This window comes from Limulus polyphemus, unplaced genomic scaffold (genome assembly GCF_000517525.1).
Source record: "Limulus polyphemus unplaced genomic scaffold, Limulus_polyphemus-2.1.2 Scaffold77, whole genome shotgun sequence".
NCBI classification, from domain to species: domain Eukaryota; kingdom Metazoa; phylum Arthropoda; class Merostomata; order Xiphosura; family Limulidae; genus Limulus; species Limulus polyphemus.
In genome coordinates, this window is record NW_013665687.1 from 41,882 (window position 1) to 63,372 (window position 21,491).

Consider the following 21,491-nt stretch of genomic DNA (forward strand, 5'->3'; position numbering starts at 1 on the left):
ACTACACACACACACACACACACACACATATATATATATATATAGTAAAATAATCTCCAATGTCAGTCTATAAAGAAAAAAAGTTTTACCAAATGTAAGAAACGTCAACCTAAAAATCACTAATGACAATATTCGTTCAACGTCTGCGTGCCACTACTAGTAACGGCTTTTAGTGTTGTAATGTCTACTTATCTTATGTATTATAACAATCTATAAACAGAAGAAGTGGCGTCTGTGTGTTCCCACTTTAACCGATCCTAACCACACTAAACTACCCTAGGGAGTGACACAGGAGGGTCGGTATGTGGATGTGACCCCCTTTGTGTCATCCTAGGGCTTCTACGTGTTCCACATGATATTCTATTGATATGTACTTAACTTCAAAGACACCTTCAGGGCAGCTCGAAAGAGACATTATTGGTTTGGTATTTGAATTTGACCCCCTTATGTTACTCCTGGTGCCCCATGTGTTCCTCGCGTTATCTTATTGAACTTTACCAAACTTCAAATATACCCCTAGGGCATCATTTGGGAATGTTATTGGGGCTACCATTCTGATCTGACTTTCAATGTCACTCATCAGAGCCCCCTGTCTGTGTGTTGCTTGTGTGTAATCCTTTCTCGAGAAGTGTTGTAAGGGTCAGCATTCGGATTTCATCATTCTAAATAATTTCCCGGGACCCCGTATGTTCCCCGTGTTATTCTGTTGATTTCTAACAAACATCAAAGGTGTCTTTAGGGCAACTCGGGAAGTGACATGGGATGAAGGTCAGCGTTGAGATCTTATGCTTCTATGTCACTCCCCAGGGGATTCTTATGTCTGCACCTTACATTGAACGGTTACGTCAAGTAGTCTGAACTAATTTAAACTGATGCAATAACATCTTAAGGTACAACTATAACATATATGATAGTTAAGGCAAAATAATCGGGACTATTGGTTTCTAATGATTTGTGAGCTTTCAAACCACAAATAATATTATGTTAACATGACAGTAGCGGTCAGCACTATGTGCCTATTATCCTATTTTCTTCAAAATTATTGTGTTTTTCAGAGTTCTTAGTTTGAATGCAAAGATATACTCAAGTAACACTTTCCATGTTTTCAGGGCATACAAAATATTAGTTCACTAATTGGCAATTAGTCACTTTCTTGCAGAGAAGATAGAACGTAACGTCCAGAAATTGGTTACTATCTTTCCTGTCTGTGAATTGGAGTCAGTTGCAGTCACACCCTATAGCTCAACACCAAGTGGACACATATCTTGGATGTGAGGTGCATTTTATATACAAGGTTGTCTTTGTTGTGTATTTAGTATTGGTATATACAGTCAGGTTTGTCTCTGTAAAAACAACTTGGAGAATCCTTTTGTTAACTTTTAAAACCTAGCTAACTAGTGTAACTCTTACAGCTTGAACATTTAGAACTTTAACAGAATGTTGTCACATGTTTAGCTTTTGTAAATTTTATAAAAGTAACTTAACATAGTTGTTGACTTAACCCTTTCTAAAATCCAAGATAACCTGAATTTTATTTTGTTTAACCCTAACTGTGCGGGTTTCATATTTATGACTTTAGTTGAATTTACAGGGACACACATTAAGTTTATAATAACTTTTAAATAAAGAGTATAGTTTCACATTACTCTCATGATTTTGACATACACCATTGAACACTTGTCTCTTTCTTGTTAACGTGTCCTTGTTTTTGGGTGTATTCCAGTATTATACGAATCTCTAGTTAGCAGGTCTAACTGCCTGCTCTGCAATTCGCACAGGAAATTCCACACAGGCACGCCTTATAGGCTATACGGTATACTACTCTTTTTCTGTAAAAAAGCTTTACGTAAGAATTGTTATTTTTCTTTTAATTTATGGTAAAAAAGTTTCATTTTTATGCTGTTATCACGAATATTCCTAGAATGTTAGCTTTAAAATTGTAATAAAATGAAAACAAATACTTACTGTAATACTACAAAAACCAAGTTCACGTCTGATACAAATCGTTTGACTCAAACCACTGAGGTAATGTTGTCCTAGCGGTTGAGGAACATAATTAAAACTTTTGATAACGTTTGTTGATCCCGTGTAGTACTGTAAACAACCGATAGGAGCTACAAATAATAAAAACGACACTTAAAATATTCGCTAGAAAATATTACCTTCAATATTTTAGATTTTACCATGAGCTAATTTAAAGATTCTGTGTATGGTATGGTATGTTAGATTATCTATATATTTTAGTTTTTATTTCTGATTTATGTAGGAAGCTTACTTTGAGCAGAATTTAGTAATTAGTAGAGTTACAGAGAAATACTTTTCATTATTCATAACAAAATATTTCAACAAATAATATATTGATCGATAAATCATAGGTATTAAGAGTGATCAATATTTTCTAATCTATATCAAGCTGCTTTTACTATCCTCTTTTAAAAAAATCAGAACATTTACACCTTAATATAGGGTGAAGGAAAATGTTAGCCACGAATTTTGATAATATAATTACGTATTAAATTGAAAATCTAAAGATTAACTTTAAATATAATAAATGGTTTTTGGATGACTAATAATATTGATGTTATATTTTTGTAATAATTTATCAGGACTCGACAGCTGTTAGTTAAAGCAGATGAAATGGTGTAGTGACTTTTTATTATTTTTTTTTAAGTTTGCAATGCTGACTGAAGAATGGAAGCCATTTTCAAGGAAGATGAGAAACAACTTCAGATAAATGTTTTCTTTATTCTTCCCGACGTTTTGGCTTACGCCTTATCAAAGACCTTCGAAAAAGCCGCAAGTCGAAATGCTGGGTAGAATAATAATAATTATTATTAAAAAAAAAGGTATATGTGAAATTGTTTATTGTCTTCCATGAAAATGATCTAACATTTCTAAGAATGAAAAACGTCTGTGGTACAATAATATCTTATCATATCTATATTGTTATATGTGAGCAGTATAGGACAAAATCGATGTAAGTTCATATAGATATAAGAGCAATGTCTGTTGTATGCCCATGTAACTACTTCGCAGGGTTTAGATGAATCTTCACCAAAATTAGCGTGGAGGCTCATTAGGCCCATGCAGGGATACATACAATTTTTCAGTTTTACATATTGCGTTTTGCGATTTTTATGGGCGTTTTTGCATTTTTTACCACTACTTCACCTCCTGTGGATGGATCTCCACCAAATTAGGTATGGAGATTCATTGGGTCCATTTTCAGTTTTGCATTTTGCAGTTTTTATGGACGTTTGTGTTTTTTTTACCACTCGTTCGCCCCCCTGTTGATGGATCTTCATCAAATTTGACATGAAGGTTTGTTGAATCCATGCGAAGATACATGCAAATTTGCTGTTTACATTTTATGTTTTTCAATTTGTATGGGAATTTTTACAATTACATATAAGGGAAGCAACTTTTCATTTCCTAAGATAACGTTTCATTAATCATGAATTTACGTAACTTTAGTCATAGGGACGGGTACTCCAGCTAGTATATATATATTCCTTACAAACAGCTGAATTATTGTAAATGAAACCAATCATTGTAGTAAGTTACCTACGATCTTGTGTGTTTTTAACTTCTGAGTTGTTATAAATAATGTACAAATATAAATCGGTATATATAGACTGCTTTCATTCATGATATCCTAGGAACGGCATGGCCAAGTGGTTAGGGAACTCGACTCGCAATCTGCGCGTCGCGGGTTCGAATCCCCATCCCACCAAACATTCTCGCTCTTTCAGCTGTGGTGGCGTTATAATGTGACGGTCAATCTCACTATTCATTGGTAAAAGAGTAGCCCAAGAGTTGGCGGTGGGTGGTGATGACTAGCTGCCTTCCCTCTAGTCTTACACTGCTAAATTAGGAATGGCTAGCGCTGATAGCCCTCGTGTAGCTTTGCGCGAAATTCAAAACAAACAAACTCTTAGAAAAACTATAAAGACAATAAAATAATGTATATTTTTTATAAACCGTAGTTATTATTTCATCGCACTGAATATAAGACATATAATTTAGGTTTAACTATGCATAGACTCGCTTCATTGATTTAATTCTGTAGATAGATATGATCATTTTTTGACCCAATTCACTATTTTTGAGTAAAGAACACGAATGTTTATTTAGTATAGCTTTAACCGTCTTGTTAAGTGGATAATACTAAATATTAGGATAATCTTGATCTGCTTAACTATTTCTAAATAAACAGAGATGATAAGTTAAACACAATACTAACGTTTATGGGGATCAGTACAGTTGATCTGAGTCACTTGAACCGCCCACTTACGCACCAGTTTGTAGTCTAATCCAGTTCTTATGGTCAAAACAGCCTTCTGGCTTTGTGAAACGTCGATATACACTATAGGAATCACAAAAAAAGGTGTATGAAAGATATAATTGTAAAATAACATACATTTGAAAATAACAGTCGAAATGGACGACTTATCTAGTAACCTCGTGATTGATGTTTGTTTGTATTTAAGCGCAAAGCTACAAAATGGGCTATGTGTGATTTGCCCACCATGAGCTTCGAAACCCGGTTTCTAGCAATGCAAGTCCGCAGACACCCGGCTGTGCCACTGGAGGAGGAGCATGATTGATGACATTTTGGTCCATTTCCAACGAAGATGGACGGAAGTAATTAGAAATATCATCTTCTCATAATAATGGGTAAATACATAATACCTTGTAAAGTAATTTACAATAAAATTTAAATCCACACAAACGGAACAATTCCAAATTTATATGGATACTAATTCAGTCATTTCAAGTGTCCTTTTCAGACCAACGCCGGCCCGGTATGGCTTGGTGGTTAGGGTGCTCTACTCGCAATATGTGGGTCGCGAGTTCGAATCCCCGTCACACCAAACATGCTCGCCCTTTCAGACGTGGGGGCGCTATAATGTGACAGTGAATCCCACTATTCGTTGGTAAAAGAGTAACTCAAGAGTTAGAGGTGGGTGGTGATGACTAGCTGCCTTCTCTCTAGTCTTACACTGTTAAATTAAGGACGGATAGCGCAGATATCCCTCGTGTAGCGTTAATCCGTAACAAACAGACCAACGTTTTCTTGTGTTTGTTGGACTGAAGAGGACATGTGAAATATCGAAACTAGTTTCCATAGAAATTTGTGTGGATCATCTTACTACTGATCACTTAACCAGGCATTGTGCTGATTTCAACAACAAAGCTTTGTGAAACACTGGCATTCTTTGAATCTTATTTTGGCATTCAGTTTATTTTATTATTTAACGTAAAAAAAAATTATAAACTGAAAGAACAGGTGTTCCAAATACTTATTTCTAAAGCTGGAAATTTATAAATAGTTTTCTGTTATTATCCTTTCACAGAAATGTACCTTTAAATGTGTCAAGTTCTTATCGATGGTACATAGCTTTAAACTTGCTAGATGTGATTATAAAAATCATTATTTATTTATAGTTACGCAAAAGACACCAGTGTCTGCAAATAATTTCATAGCATGCCATTGTTGTTTGATTTATCTACTGTAATAGCGTTTCTCAACCCAAGGGTTGTCTGAATGTGTGAAAGGGTCGCAATCGAATTTGAAAAATAGATAATATCTAGTAAAACCAGATGTTTTTTGCACTAAAACTATTTACTGGGTCACGATTGTCTATCATTGTTTACAATGTTCTCTCTAATTTTTTCAATTTATTTGAGGAATGAATTTTTTCATGTGCACCAGTATCAAGGCAATGTGCGGATGTGCGTCAGCTTTTTTTATTTTTTATAGGCAGGTGGTATTTTTAGACCATCGACCCTATTGGATCATTAGGCCGCTTTGCAATGCTACCAGTTGGTTCTAAATATGGAAATTATAATAAAGACAATTTATAAATCGCAAATTGTTTGCTGTTGTTATCCATTTGCAGAAATGTACCTTTAAATGTGCGCCAGCTATTTTTCAGGGGCGGGTGGTATTTTTAGACAGTCGACCCTATTGGATCATTAGGCCGCTTTGCAATGCTACCAATTGGTTATCTGGGCTCTGAGCCTTTCGACTACCAGGGTCATTAAGACCCTCAACGTGTTGAGACTTCTTACCATTACTGAGGATGTGCGCAGTCGGAATAATGAAGTGCGCGGCACTTAATTAGTTGTTGTGCGGCCGCACAGATTGGAGGTAACACTAATCCTGAACCAACAAAAAAGGTTGAGAAACACTGCACTAAAAATGTAGAGAACAAACACTAAAGTTTCCTTTAAAATTAATAAGTCAGCTTAGAAGAGATGCTGTGAAACACGTCAAATTTATTATACCGCTATAAGTTTTGTGCCGCAAACATATATCCTCGATTTTGTGAACAATATCGTAATTCTACAGTTTTATTATTTATTTAGTTGAAAAGTTAAATCATAAAATTATTTTTACTTTTGCAAATTTTACACGTTTACTCATATTTACCCCCAAAATGTGTTATTCAAAGTCTTCTTCAAACGAGCAGTATATTGTAACGATAATATAATAATGGTAGATTATACGATGAAAAAACAAAACAAAAAAGTCTTAAATTCAACAAATAACTGTAAGTGTAAACAAATTTAAACTTCATTTGTTAAAAATGATTACCTGTAAAAATGCTAAACATATATGAAGTTTACATTTCATAGAATCTTATGTTGAAATTTACTACAAAACTAATAAAACCTACTATGTTGCTCGGCATTATCCCCGCATAGAGTTGGTATAGACAAAACGTCACTACCAGCAGCGACAGTGAAAGAGTCCTTTACACAGCGTCCTCTTTGTGGTCCATCGATGTCAGGTTCAGCTAACACGAAATGGTGGATGTCCAGACGCAGCAAACAAACGGTTGATGGAAAGAGGACGTCAACAGTGCAAGTCCCTGGCCTTTTGAAGCCAGCAGGGAAATTGGGATTCCGAAACAAAGTGCCGTTTTGTTCAATTGTGTCACCACACGTTTTTGATGCTTAAGGTATTGAAAAATATAATTGTTTCAGAAAAACGTTGATGAAACATTTATAAAAAATTACCAAAGGATTACAATATGAAAAAAATATTCATAATAAAACACGCAAAAAGGCAGTTATGGTAATATTATAATTCTAAAGAAAACACACAAAGTCAAAAAGTAGCTAAATAATAACAATAACAATACTTTTTTTTCTTTAAAAAACAAAACAAAAACAACAGATTAAATGTCAAATTTACCCAAAGAATTCGAAATGAAATAACAATGTATTAATTCATGTGTGGATGGGAATACTCTTGGTTTCTTTTCATTTGATGGTTTAAGGAAGTTACAAAAAAAAACCAAAAAGTAGTGGTAAAATAAAATCATGGTAATAACTCACCTAAAATGTTGCCTGAAACAGTATCGCATTCTTTTTCAGTAAGACAACGACCGTTGGCGGTGGTGCAAAAGCATCCATCTACTTTATTCACTATAACACTCCCACCCTTAGATACCTGGATAATAACTTTTCCAACTTCTGGTACATACCCTGTGAATAATCAACAAAACAATTTGTCGTTCTGAGTGACTTAATTATATTTTGTACAACTGTGTTACTCTGTTACACATCAGTAATGTATGTGAATATAACACCATGCACCTTAAAGGAAGACCGTTGTCTTGAAATGTATTTCAAGTTTAAATATTACATATTACTTTGTTACACTCCAATAATGTTTATTAATATAATATCATGCATGCACCTTAAAGGAAGACCGTTGTCGTGAAATGTATATCAAGTTTAAAGATCGCATATTAATTTGTTACACACAATGATGTTTGTTAACATAACGTCGTGCACTTTAAAGGAAAACCGTTGTCAATAAATGTATATCAAGTATATCATATGATTATTATTTTTGTAAACTCCACCAAAAAGGCTCGTTGACAAGTCTGAAATGAAAAAAAAAAGTGATTTGACGTGTTTTGAGTTTCAAATCAGGCGACTTTTTTTTATATATAAAAGCATGTTGTTCTCTTTCCTAAAGGTAAGGAAGTATATTATACAGTCTCAGTACAGTTAAGGAGTGTTTTAAGCAAAATATTAAAATTTATCCATTCAAATTATGTGATAAATATTTAAAAAAAAAGCAAAAAGATTTAATACAGATTTAGGGAGAAATATAATCCTTATATAAATGTTTCAATATTTATTTAGACCTTATTCTTAATGTGAACCAATGATCGTGCAACCAATTGCAACAGTAAATTCAGTCACATCTGATTTATTATTTCTATTCGTGTTTGAAGTAGCAGAGAAATAATTAGAATGCGAATCTTATTATCGAAAATTCATTTTCTTACGTTTCTACAAAGGCGATTTAATTTATAAAATCATATGAGATTTATTTTACCAGCCATTTAAATTCTTAATGAGGTAAACATTTTATAATTCACTTACAATATTTGTTAAGAGAAATTTCAGATGATTCGACAGCGATCCGCAAGAAGATGAACAAAAGGTTCAGTGTCCACAACATCATTATCTGTAAGATGAAAATAAATAAATAACGCTGTGTGTAAAGATTAAGTCTTACATCAGTGAAATATTGAAGAAGACTTTACATAGTTCGTTACAGCGCTGCACTTTTTAGCTCTAACAAGTCTGTATGCGTTAAAGATATATGTAGCGTAATAAATGAGTGTATGAAAACAGTAGGCGTAGCAAAAACCATTGATAATTTTCAATAAATAATACACACGATAACATAATTTACTGATCAAAAATGTTCGAAAACATTTTGTCACTTTTAACTGTATAATTGCTGTATATACGTGTACGTGATATTTTTCTAACACCTTTATACTTATGGCATATTTATACAATACTGACACTTTGGAAACATTTAACGCGTTGTGTTGTATAATGTGCTCTAAGTGCTTTAGTAGCTTACTATTCTCGATCACTAAAAAACAAGAGCACACATAAAAATGTAATAAATGATATTAAAATTTATCACATTCTATAAAGACACCAAAATTTATTTTTTGAGTCTAGTTCTCTCGATGATCATTTATTTGTAACGCCACGTGTGTCAACAACTTCAACTGATTTCCCCTGAAAGCTACTAACACGATCTATGTTATTGCTTTATGCCAGTAAGTATTAATTTTATGATAATACTTTTAGTAATACTTTATACAGATTATTGAAACCGATTAATAGACTTGACAGTGACATTAACATACACTAATACCAATAAATTTATAACTTTTATCTAAAGATTAACCCTAACATTATCCTTGGCACATGGCTTATAATTAGCTATTAAATACTTTCTATATTGTTTCTTCCAATGTGTAGTCAATTTAATCTTGGATAGATAGTTCTAATTCCATGAAAGTATTTTCATAAGTTTAAGTACTCAATTACCATAAGTACTAGTAGTCAACATTTTTCTTCACTGAATACTTCTGCTGACGCTTTCGTGGAACACAAATTTTCAGTATTAACGACACCTTCCTTATACGCACATGGACTAAACAGACAGGCCAGTCTCTATGGGATTCAAGTATAATAGTAACTAATTTTGAACTATTGGCCAGAGGTAAGGTTCCATCCAGTATCACCCGTCGCCACAAAAGTTCATTTGAACCAAACTGACTGCTACCTTTGTAACTCTCCCTTAGTTGAAAAGCATCATCATGTCTTCAACCATAAGTATATCGATCCTAAGCCCGACACGTTAACCACTAGCCCAAGACCTGCCTAAATTATCGGCATCGTGTTTCGAACTACTAACACTTCGATCCTCAGCCCGAAACGTTAACCACCAAGCCAAGTACGGAACAAGAAAGAACAACCACTTTTTATTTAAAGCTCTTACATTCAGTTCTACAATCAGTCTATACCGAATGTTAATATTCTTATCGCTTCCCAGTGGCATAGTGGTAGGATTATGGACTTATAATGCTAAGAGTGGTTTGGTTTGTTATGAATTTCGCGCAAAGCTACAAGAGGGCTATCTGAGCTAGCCGTCCCTAATTTAGCAGTGAAAAAACTAGAGGGAAGGCAGCTAGTCATCACCAACGAATAGTGGGATTGGCTGTCACTTTATAATGCCCCCACGGCTGAAAGGGCGAGCATGTTTGGTAGGACGGGGATACGAACCCAAGACCCACAGATTGCAAGTCGATCGCTCTAACCATCTGTATAGTGCTAAAAACCGGGTTTCGATAGCCGTTGTGGGCTCAGCACAGATAACTCATTATGTAACTTTGTATTTAACTACAAACAAACAAAAATATTCTAATCTTTCGTTCAGCATGTACAATAAAATATTGAAAACAACTTGTAGTGTTATATCTTGGTAATAGTCAGATTGATTATTATGGTTGAATTGTGTATAGATGAAGTTAAGCCTATTTCTCTAGCAGTTGGTTAGAAGTGAAAATTTTGAATCAGTACAGATTAATATAGTCCACCCATAACACATGAATGTAAAAACCAAACTGTCAACTTTGTTTTACTTTATATAACTGCTGACACCAGATCTGTTTCATCTTTAGCCAAACTGCAGTTTTTTTTTATTACTGACTCTGTGTCTGCGAGTTTCACAGTTTTCAGATACTTGTATATTTGTTATTACTTTAATTACTTAATAACGTTGTTCTTATAAATAAATTAAATTAAGATAGATTCCACTTTGTCCCTCGCTAGGTCAGCGCTAATTTGTACTTGAAATGGTAGAATCTATGGTTAGATTCCCTCTGGTGGGCGTAGCGCAGATAGTATATTGTGTAGCTTTGCCGTAGAACAAACAAATTCACACTTAATCTCGGATTAAACTTATATAATGGCTATTTAATTCTTAATCTGATTTATTAATAGCTTTATTTGGGATGACTGCTGTCTCTTAAAATCTTCGAAAACTTTCAGTGGTTGAAAATAGCGTTAATGGCTACTATGGTCAACATATTTTTACACCAGATCAGACCCAAATCTTTTATTGTGTGAAAACAAAATCAACTCATCATAACTTACTCAAATAAATCATAATCTTATCTACTTATAATGGCGTTTTATGGAAGTTATGTTTAAGATAGAAGTTTTAGATACAGCATTATGTCGTCCATTAACGTTTTTTAACGTTTTTATTCAGTTTTTTTTGTTTGTTTGATTTTTTGCATTTTACAGACGTTATATTTAGAACATCAAATAAGAAACTTGAAGAGCATATTTTACAACTAGCTGGATTACCCGTTCCCTGGACGGAAGTTATGTAAATTCATGGCTAATGAAAGGTTATCTTAGGACGTGTAAAGTTATAATTGTAAAAAAACGCCCATAAAAACTGCAAAACACAAAATGTGAAACCGAAAATTTGCATGCACTTCCGCCCAATAAACCTTCATGTCAAATCTGAATATCCATCAACGGGGGGAGAAGTAGTAGTAAAAAACGCAAAACTGAAAACTTGTATGTATCTCCCCATGGACTTAATGAACCTCCATACCAATTTTGGTGAAGATCCATCCACACCTTGAGAAGTAGTTACATGGACATACAACAGACAGTACTATTAGGTTTATATAAATTAGGTTAGAAACATCACATCTTTCTTGTAATCGAACTAATGGAGTCAGAATAACATCGTACTTAATGGTTATGATGAACAGAGCACATGGTTTCAACATCTAGCAAGTTTCCAGAGCACAAGAAATTATTGGGGTCGTTTATACTTCACGTAATATATAAAAAAGTTGGTAACAGATATACGCTGGAATAGCGCGGGAAGATTGTTACATGGGATTTCTTCTTATACAGACATTTGACTAAAAGTGGACAAATTGTAGAGCCATTTTGCTATACACTGTACTCAAGCACATTATTTGCATATGATACTGCTTATACATATTATTACAGTACCGATCCGACTTTAATTACAATTTGAATGTTCTGAACAGCTACTATTCTATCGCATTTAGAAAAAGACCGTTAATCAAACTTTATGCCTTCCCAACATCCCGTAGGCCGGGCATGACTAGGTGGTGATGACTAGCTGCTAAATTAGGGACGGCTAGCGCAGATAACCCTTTGCGCGAAATTTATAACAAACTACTAAAAACTTGAATAGAAATTGAAATTTTTTGTCATTTGCCTTCCCTCTAGTCTTACATTGTTAAATTAGGGACGGCTAGCGCAGATAGCTCTCGTGTATCTTTGCGCGAAATTCAAAACAAACAATCCCAATATCGCTTTATACAATTGCACATAAATCTAATTGATATTAGTATGTTTTATTAATCATGTTTTAATTTGATGTTTCATTTTCTTTCATACTTAGTATTATATAAGTTACAGAAATTATTCAACACTCCAGCTTTTGAGTTAACAAAGAGGGATTGAAAAACAAAAATAAAACTTGCCCATCAGAGAGCATTAAATTTTTCTTCTCGAGAAAACTAAAGTAACTTCGAAATAGTTTATTCCGATAAATAAATGAGATAAATACGTTGATAGCCAAGTTGAGATATAATGCAAGCGAAAAATTTTTAACTGAATGTTTGCTAATCAATCACTATATATATATATGTATACATAACGTAGAAAACTAACACGGTTATCGCTAGGCAGCTGAAGTAATTAACCTGGCATAGCACTCTTGAAAAGAATCATCAATGTAAAAGAACTTGTCTTAGCGTATTTACATAAATTGGAAAGTCAAACGAAAGGTGTTCCTGCTCTTTTTTACTCAGTAAAAAATAATACACTTGTGACAATTTAACACTAACAATAGTTTACTTCAAATTTACTATTATAAAATGACTTACCAATTTAAAATGTCTTTAGAAGTGACCAACAGGTAGAATATTTCTGCGTCTTTAGCTGCGGCCTGTAACCTCTCAATGCCAATGAACTTTGAATTATTTGACTGACCATGTTAGATTTTGCCTCTTGGGCCAATATCGACAATGACGTCATGTGGGTCACTTAGTTACTTGAGTTCTCAGATGATTTGTACATAAATAATATAGAAATATTTTTATTACGAGTTAAAAACTATGATTTGTGATTAAATAATATAAAATATATTTTTTTCATATATATCCACTACTTTTATTACACATTGAATCAAAAACATATACAAACTGTCTGGAAACCTGGTGATGATCCCTTAGACAAATTTCCCCACTGGCTTCTTAATAAAAGCTTCCTTGTGTACGTGAGGTCAATAACCTAACGTAGGAAGTAGTAAGGTCAAATACGATTTTTATGCTCACCTAAACTTAGCGTTACTTTTCATAAACTGGTTTAATTTTATAAAATTCCGTTTTAAAATTAGCAAATATATTATATCTGAGAAGTAAGATTGTGCTAATCAAGTTCCCCAGTGGTACAGCGGTAAGCTTACGGACATAAAACGCTAGCATTCGGTGTTCGATTCCTCGCGGTGGAAACAACAGTTCATAGCAGTTTGCTCTAAGATAAATAAACAAGCAAACAATGAACTGATCAAAATAGTGACTTAAAAAGTGGGAGGTAGTTCTAACCTAGCGCTATTTGCTTCCGAACGTGTGCTCTAGTTTAACTAAGGTATTACAATTTTTGAGTGGAACAAAGTACAATACAGCATCATTCTTTACGTGTTGGAAGAATTGCAGAAGAACGAAATAAGATAATTGCTTTAGGAACCGCAACCACACACAAAAAAGTCTGGTATCGAATTGTAATTCAAATAATAAATAAAAAAAAGGAAAAAAAAGCAAAACAAAACTTAATAAATACTATGTGAACATAAATTTTTTTTCGCCTTTACAAACACGTTTATTAATGACAGTGCAAGTAAACTTGACCCCCTTCCTAATTCCCAGCCACCGACCACAGGGAGGCAATCGGTCAGTAATCGCTTTTACTTTTATTTAACTGTTACTAATTATTATCTGGGTATATATATTAACACCAGATACATAATGTAAATAATATTATTTTAGTACTATTACTTCTACTACTATTACATACTTGACGATTTTGGCATAACCCTTTCCACATCCTTTCACGCTCGCAAATGTTATTGCTGTTAATAATTTCGATAAAAACAGACTTATTGAAGTTGTAGCAGCAGAGAGGGATTAAGGAAGGGGGACAAATGGATGCAATTTCCCCTTATCCCGTGGATCGAAGAGACCACCGAATAACAGAAAAAAAAAATCAAATACTGGATATCTCATTGAAAAAAACCTTTCTTGCAAATTGTATCACTATGACAAAAGCAAAGTTAGTCATTTCATATATATATATACCTATTATTTTGTAACTTTTCATCAACTAGTTCTTACAGCTTTCTTTCATGAAGACTTGCTCGAACATAGTACTGATACTTGTAAAAGGCAATTCCCAATTTCCAGATGAAATTTATTATTTTTTAGTTTCAATCGGATAATATTAGATGGCGCCACTTTATACACATATACTTGTTAGAAATTCGCCTATCTGAAGAAAGAGGGAAAAGTAAAAACACAGCACATCATGTACACATTTCAAAGTTACTGAGCAACGAATTAAGCTATTTATGGTTTTAAACACTTGAATAGAAAGTTTCAAAATAAAACAAAAATATTCAGAGCACAGGCTAAAAGATGGTTATATAATGAAATATTGCAAAAATAATATACATACATATATTTTTAAATCTAGGATATAGTAATAAACAGAACTATAGGCTCCAGGCTTTTCTTGTTGTGACATAGGGTTCTTCAGTTTTGTTTAAGCCAGAGAAGACAAACTGAAACAACTTTTGGACAAACATTGGCTAGGTATTTGCAGACAAATTCTAAAAGTGAGAAAAATAGAGCAGGTCAGTTGTAATTACGAAAGAGTATACACATTTGTGTTAATTTGTTATAGTGTTTTAGTGTTATGGTTGTTTGAGTCTACCGGTTTGATAATTTATTTTAAATAAAAATTTTGTGATTAATAATTTTGTTAGAGGCAATGGACGAATATCTAATAGTCCGATTTTGTTTGCTTAAAATATATATTTTAATCAATTTAACTACAAACAGACTAAAACTTTAAATTTTAAGCTATATAGAATTATAAATCAAACATTCCAAACGTAAGCAATTTGCAAAATGACTAATATTAACTTCTGAATAAAACAAGCTACCAACATAGATTAAAAATAAATATATATACCCAGTAATGAGCATAGCTACTTTTGGGCTACGTTTTGTTAACGAATACTGGGATTGATCGTCACGTTATAACGTACCCATGAGTAAAAGAGAGGTCCCGATCGGCAAAGGGTTTTGGTCTCGCGACCCGCAAATTGCAAATTGAGCGATATAGTCAAGAAATAAATGCAGACTCACTTCTAATACGCTGTGCGTTAAGGATTTCGTCCTCAACTATTCGTTCAAAAATCAAGACTAAGGCGCTGATATTAGCTGTAAGCAGAACCGAGGACGTCTCTTGTGATAAGCCTATTTTATATGCTATACTTCAATCCCTTTTTTGAGTTATTTGCGTTAATGCATTATCAATAATTTTGGAAGTTCTATAAAGATTATCATAAATCTGGTGGAAATTCAAATGAAAAGTTATTGATAAGTTTCATAACAATAATAATCGAACTGTATTTTCGTTACATCTGACGTTAAATTGTTTTGATGAAGACTTGGTGTTAAGAAATTTTAATGCTTTAAGAATTGAATAGTAAAATATGGATCTATTTAACTGGAGCATTTAAAAAAAATATTGCGCAAAATTATGTAGTAGATCTTTTACCAAATATTAGAAATATACGAGTAATTATTTTTACATAAATTGTTATAAACTTAAAACATTAATTAAAATAATCATTTTTCGTGATAAATTATGTACGACACTCCATTATTTCATGGCAATCTAAAATTAACTGAAATATGGCGAAAACAAGTTATAAATATGTAATTATGTCTGCATTGAAGCACCTAAATATATCATTATTTGCGTATATCTAATCAGCCGAAACTGGAACTACAATTATGTAAAGCTAGGTTGCATACTGTTGCCTAGGCAACAGGTAACATCATAGTTTTTGAAGCAACCGAGTTAATCATCCTATGTATAAAGCAACAAAAGCAGAATCTGTAATGTTATACATTATTTCCTGAACTGTGTTAGACGGGTTTTTAAGTTAAATTTTGTTATTAATAAGTATCTGTTTACATTTATGTATTTACCATTTTGTATTGATACATTATACATTATTACCTGAACTGTGTTAGACGGGTTTTCAAGTTAAATTTTGTTATTAATAAGTATCTGTTTACATTTATGTATTTCCATTTTGTATTGATACATTATACATTATTACCTGAGCTGTGTTAGACGGGTTTTCAAGTTAAATTTTGTTATTAATAAGTATCTGTTTACATTTATGTATTTCCATTTTGTATTGATACATTATACATTATTACCTGAGCTGTGTTAGACGGGTTTTCAAGTTAAATTTTGTTATTCAATAAGTATCTGTTTACATTTATGTATTTCCATTTTGTATTTATGACAAAACTACTAAGGCTATCTACTGCAGTTCCTAAGTTTGAACTTCTGAACAGATGAATGGCACCCAGACATTAGCACCTTACTTAGACCATCCACTCTAAAAGATCGACTATAACTCAAATAACGCAACAACACCTTTAAGTGAGCGGAATATTTTGTAGTATCGCTCAAATCCAAATTCCAAATTCCAGAGCTTAACCACAGGGCTAAGTTTTACTTGTTATTAATATTTAAAATTTTCTTGTGTGGTTAAACATAGCCTAATATATATAAGCTGTGCTTAGCCGTACAACACTTTTAATACATTTAAAGAACATCGAATTAAAAATTTGAAAGTATAGTTAGTATTTTTCAAAAATTCTATTAAAGATATTTATTTGTTTATTTAACTACTGAAACTATTTTCTGAATAAGTTTGACCATAACATACACTACTCACAAAATGTAAAAGATAATGAGGTTTTGATATGTGACAGTGAGAGGTGTCCAATACTGACAAAACTTGTTTATCATAAATATCAAAGGTAAACAAAACTAAGGAAGTTGAAAAATTCATTTCCAAATAACAAAAAAGCATAATTAATAAAAAATGCCAACATGTGACTAGACAGATATCAAAGAAAAAATAATTTATTAAGTAGCTGGTAGATCCTTCATTGCTTATCACTTCCATGCACATGTTCCCATAATGCTGATGACATCTCGAATGACTTGTTGTGGTAGAACAGTTCACTCGGAGCTCTATGGATCGTTGTTGGAGTGAGTTGTCCGTCTCTAACTGCTCCCCCTAGCAAGTCATACACACGCTGAATGGATTTAGGTTTGGTGACTTAGCAGACCAATCCAGTACCCATATTCCTTCTTCAGAAAAATTGCTATGTGATTCTGGCTGTGTGAAGACGGGCGTTATCCTGCTGATACACGAGCTCATCTTCGATAGGACCAGCAAAAGGTCAAGCAATAGGTAGCAGGATCTCATCCACGTAACATCTTGCTGTCAGAGATCCCCCATTCACTACATAGGGGGCTATAGGCCCTTGTATGCAGATGTCACCCCAGACCATAATTGAGCCACCATAAAAGACATCATGGTGAGCAACGTTACAGGCCGAATATCGCACTTCTTCACGTGTCTCACACGCCGATCACTTGAAGATGCACAGAACCTGCTCTCAGTACAGGAGTCCGTTGTTGAAGGGTCCGGGTGACATGTTCCTTGGCAAACGCCAGAGGGGCTGTTTGGCACCTTAGAGTTATTACAGGGGCTCTAACCGGTATCATTGATCTGAGACCAGTCTCATGGAGTCTGCTCCTGACCGTCGAGCATGATACACGCATTCCAGTGGCTTGCTTAAGCTCGTTTCTGAGACCCTTAGCGATGTTGATGTGGATTCTAAGTGCTATATTTTGTAGATATCAATCATCTACTGCACTTGTAGCCCTTCTACGGCTCTGGTCTGGCCTTCTTGTGTATTTTTCTGTAGCATGGTATCTGCGCTACAATCTACTGATCAGAGAAAGACTGTGACACCTTCATAACCTGTGCCACTTCAGTCTGGGTCTGTTCCTCCTGAAGCAGTGTGACGACTCTGCAAACTTCAGTCCAAGTTAATTAGTTTCTAACAGTTTGCACACTCTTTACAGAAGTCAATACCAGAAAAAAATCTATAAACATAACATTATCTCAACAGTAAACATATTTTCTGATCAATTAAAACTAGCATTTTGCTTTGTAGAATTTGAATCATTTCTCATAAAAGTCTAGTATATAAGAAATCATTGATGCATAAACTTGCAAACCCTGGCTAGAATTAGTGTAATCCTCTACAATAAGTATGCTAAATTAAAACAACAACAACCTGAAATATACAGATTAAACATACCTCATTATCTTTGGGAGTGTGAAAAACAGGGCTTTTGTACTTTTATAGCTTACAGTAGCTGTTTTTCACGAAGATGACGTTGAAACATGTAGAGTGACTTTTGCAACCGTTGATCGGTTTAAATAAATATTTTAACTGCGTTTTATAAAAAAGTTGTTCATTCGTAGATTTTAATATATTTTCTAGATATTTTTAGTTTTAAATTAATGAACCTTTCTTTTTCCTAGAATAGAAAAAAAAACTATAAGAGAACCAATTTCCAATCATGGCATGTACTTGAAATAACAGTGCCAGGTAGCTGTTCTAGGGATACATGTCACGTATTATTAATACGTCATCTGCAGCTTGCGGAAGTGATTATTATCACAGTTGGAGATGTGTTCAATAGGTTTTCAAGTAAAGGGGCGTTAACAAAGATTGTATGGATAAAACTATCAACCGGAACAGCTCAAATCAGCGCAATAAAGAAAATGTAACTTTATTACAAGGTACACGGCTGCAGCTATATATTTTCACGACAAAAAAAGAAGTCATTACCACTTCAAACTAGGGCGTTTTCTAGATTACTTCATTGATGATGCTCATGCTTATAACGAAATTATTTCTCAGTAGCAGATCCAGTGCAGATGGCGGCCTAGGGAGTCAGGACACCCCTGTAAGAATCCAAAACTTGTTATTTAATGACTCTTTTTAAACCAAAAGCCAAAATTAGATGTAAAAAAAATATTATAAAAAAATAAAATAAAAGGAAAATAAACGATTGAGTCTACAACTGTATCCCATATACTTGTGTCTGAAATGTAAACGTAAACTGACAACATGATATTGATTTATTCAGCGCTAACTTGAGAGGGTACAGTGTGATCCTTGATACAAGCCCCCATCACCACACCTTCGGTAGTTCATAGTTAAATCTATGAGATTACAACGTTAAAAATAGGGTTTTAATACCAGCGTTGGGTAGAGTATATAAATAAACTATTGTGCAACTTTGTGTTTAACAACCAACAAACAAATCTTGATACAAAACTATATAATATCGTGAGATTTATATTTTAATTGAAGCTGAGTTTTTGCTTTCCCCCCCCCCCCCAAGTGGTACAGCCTTATGTCTTCGGACTTATAACCCTAGAAACCAAGTTTCGATACTCCCATTGAGTAGCTTTGTGTTTAATTACAAACAAACACTCTTTGCTTGGTACAGAACAGCTAAAGAAATGGCAGATAACGTTGGATTTGTTGAAAGGATGTCTACAGATGCAGAGAAATAGGATAAACGTAACAGCTGAATTGCCAGAGATTTATTTCTGCGTGCCCTTGGCTCACCCCTGCTTGATCACTCGAAGGGAGAAATGTCTATCCAGTTTTCTAAGAAAAAGAGAACTGCGGTTCAGATCTTTGCTCTGGTTCCATCTGTTATAAGAAACCCAATTGTTAGAGGTATTAAGTTTTGGTAACAAGACTTGCCATCACCCTATACCCTAATCAGTGAACTGAAACATTGGAAGAGGTTTTGGAGTACAAGGCAATATGTGTCTGATAGCTTTCTGAGCGCCTTGAAACATGCAGCTCCTGAGTTCTTTCAGTGTCGTCCACTTCTAGTTATTGTTTGCACTCTACCAGTTAGCAGCTGTGAAGCTGAGCGGCCATTTTGATGTTTAAGACGCACCAAAACTTTTATCAGAAATAGAATTAGTATGACTCTTACGAATCTGAATTATGATGTTCCCATTGATTATTATATGCTTGTTAACTAATTCATTCCGTGCACAGAAGGTGAATGTTTGAGAAATCGGTTATATTTGAATACTGGAATTATCATACGAGACGTTATACAGACTTGGCATGTAGACCTATTACATTTACTATAACCACAGGTATTGTAACGTGCCAGTTTTTAGTATTCCTTACAGGTCATTAGTGCATTATCTAAATATGATGGAACTACAAGAAAGATAGAAAAATATATACAAATTATCTTCGAGCGTATCTTCTGATTTTTGTAGATGATATTCTGTGGTTGTTCATACGTTATAAGTAGTACTACTCAGTGAATATTTGGTAATATACATATTACGCTAAAGCAGCGAGATTGTATATTTAACATCCTCCATGTCGAATATATTTTTTAACATTGGACAACCTTTCCCTTTACAGATTTCTGGATCTGCACCTTATACATATAAAGATAGCCATGACCACTTTGCAGCAAAATGCAACTAAAATTACCACTGAAAAAAAGATATCCATCGGTGGATTAGTGGAAAAGTAAATGGTTTATTATGGTGAAATTCGGAGTTCAATCCCTGTGGTGTGTCAGCTCAGGTAGCTCATTGTGCGACCTTGTAACAAGAAACAAGTCATTCAAATAATAATAAAAAAACACTCAGCAAAATATATAAAGAAAATGAATATTAAAAAGATGTGATTTTTTTATTCTGAAATGTATTATTCAGAATCTATTAAGAACAACATGTATGACATATATAGTACTTGTTAACTTGAAGACTAAAAGTACATGCTAAATTGCATTTTAAGAATTACATGTTAAGCCTAAGAGCAAGGAGTTTGATATAGTTGTTAGCGTATTCAAGGATCTAGGGATCCAGTCCGTTGTTCAAAATTAGGGAAAGTTATTCTTGAACCATAAAAGCCTCTGACTTGGTCATTTAGCCCGTTGTTTATGCATAAGGAGTTATTCAGGTGAACAAATAGTCAAGCAAGAAACAAGTTTAAGATTAATTTGTTTTCAAACAAATGTGTTAAAGATATAACTTAAACTTAAGAAGTAAATATCCACTTGTAGCTTAAAATGAACATATCTTTCACCCAAGGTCCCCCGGTGGGACAGCGGTAAGTCAACGGACTTACAACGCTAAAATCCAGGGTTCGACTCCCCACGATGGACACAACAGATAGCCCATTGTGGCTTTGCTCTAAAACAAACAAACCTTTACCAAAGAGGGTTTGTTTGTTTGTTTGTTTTGGAATTTCGCGCAAAGCTACACGAGGGCTACCTGCGCTAGCCGTCCCTAATTTAGCAGTGTAAGACTAGAGGGAAGGCAGCTAGTCATCACCACCCACCGCCAACTCTTGGGCTACTCTTTT

At 33.9% G+C, this 21,491-nt stretch overlaps 1 protein-coding gene across 1 annotated transcript in view; it reads right to left on the reverse strand.

Annotated features, from left to right (window-relative positions):
- Positions 1-21,491, reverse strand: part of LOC111087817 — a 28,527-nt gene that overhangs the window by 4,612 nt on the left and 2,424 nt on the right. The window contains exons 2-4 of the mRNA XM_022395852.1: positions 6,684-6,962; positions 4,244-4,366; positions 1,966-2,114 (exon numbers count right to left, since the gene is read on the reverse strand). Of these exons, the coding sequence (XP_022251560.1) occupies positions 1,966-2,114; positions 4,244-4,366; positions 6,684-6,962 (551 nt within the window). The remainder of the gene's footprint in view (positions 1-1,965; positions 2,115-4,243; positions 4,367-6,683; positions 6,963-21,491) is intronic.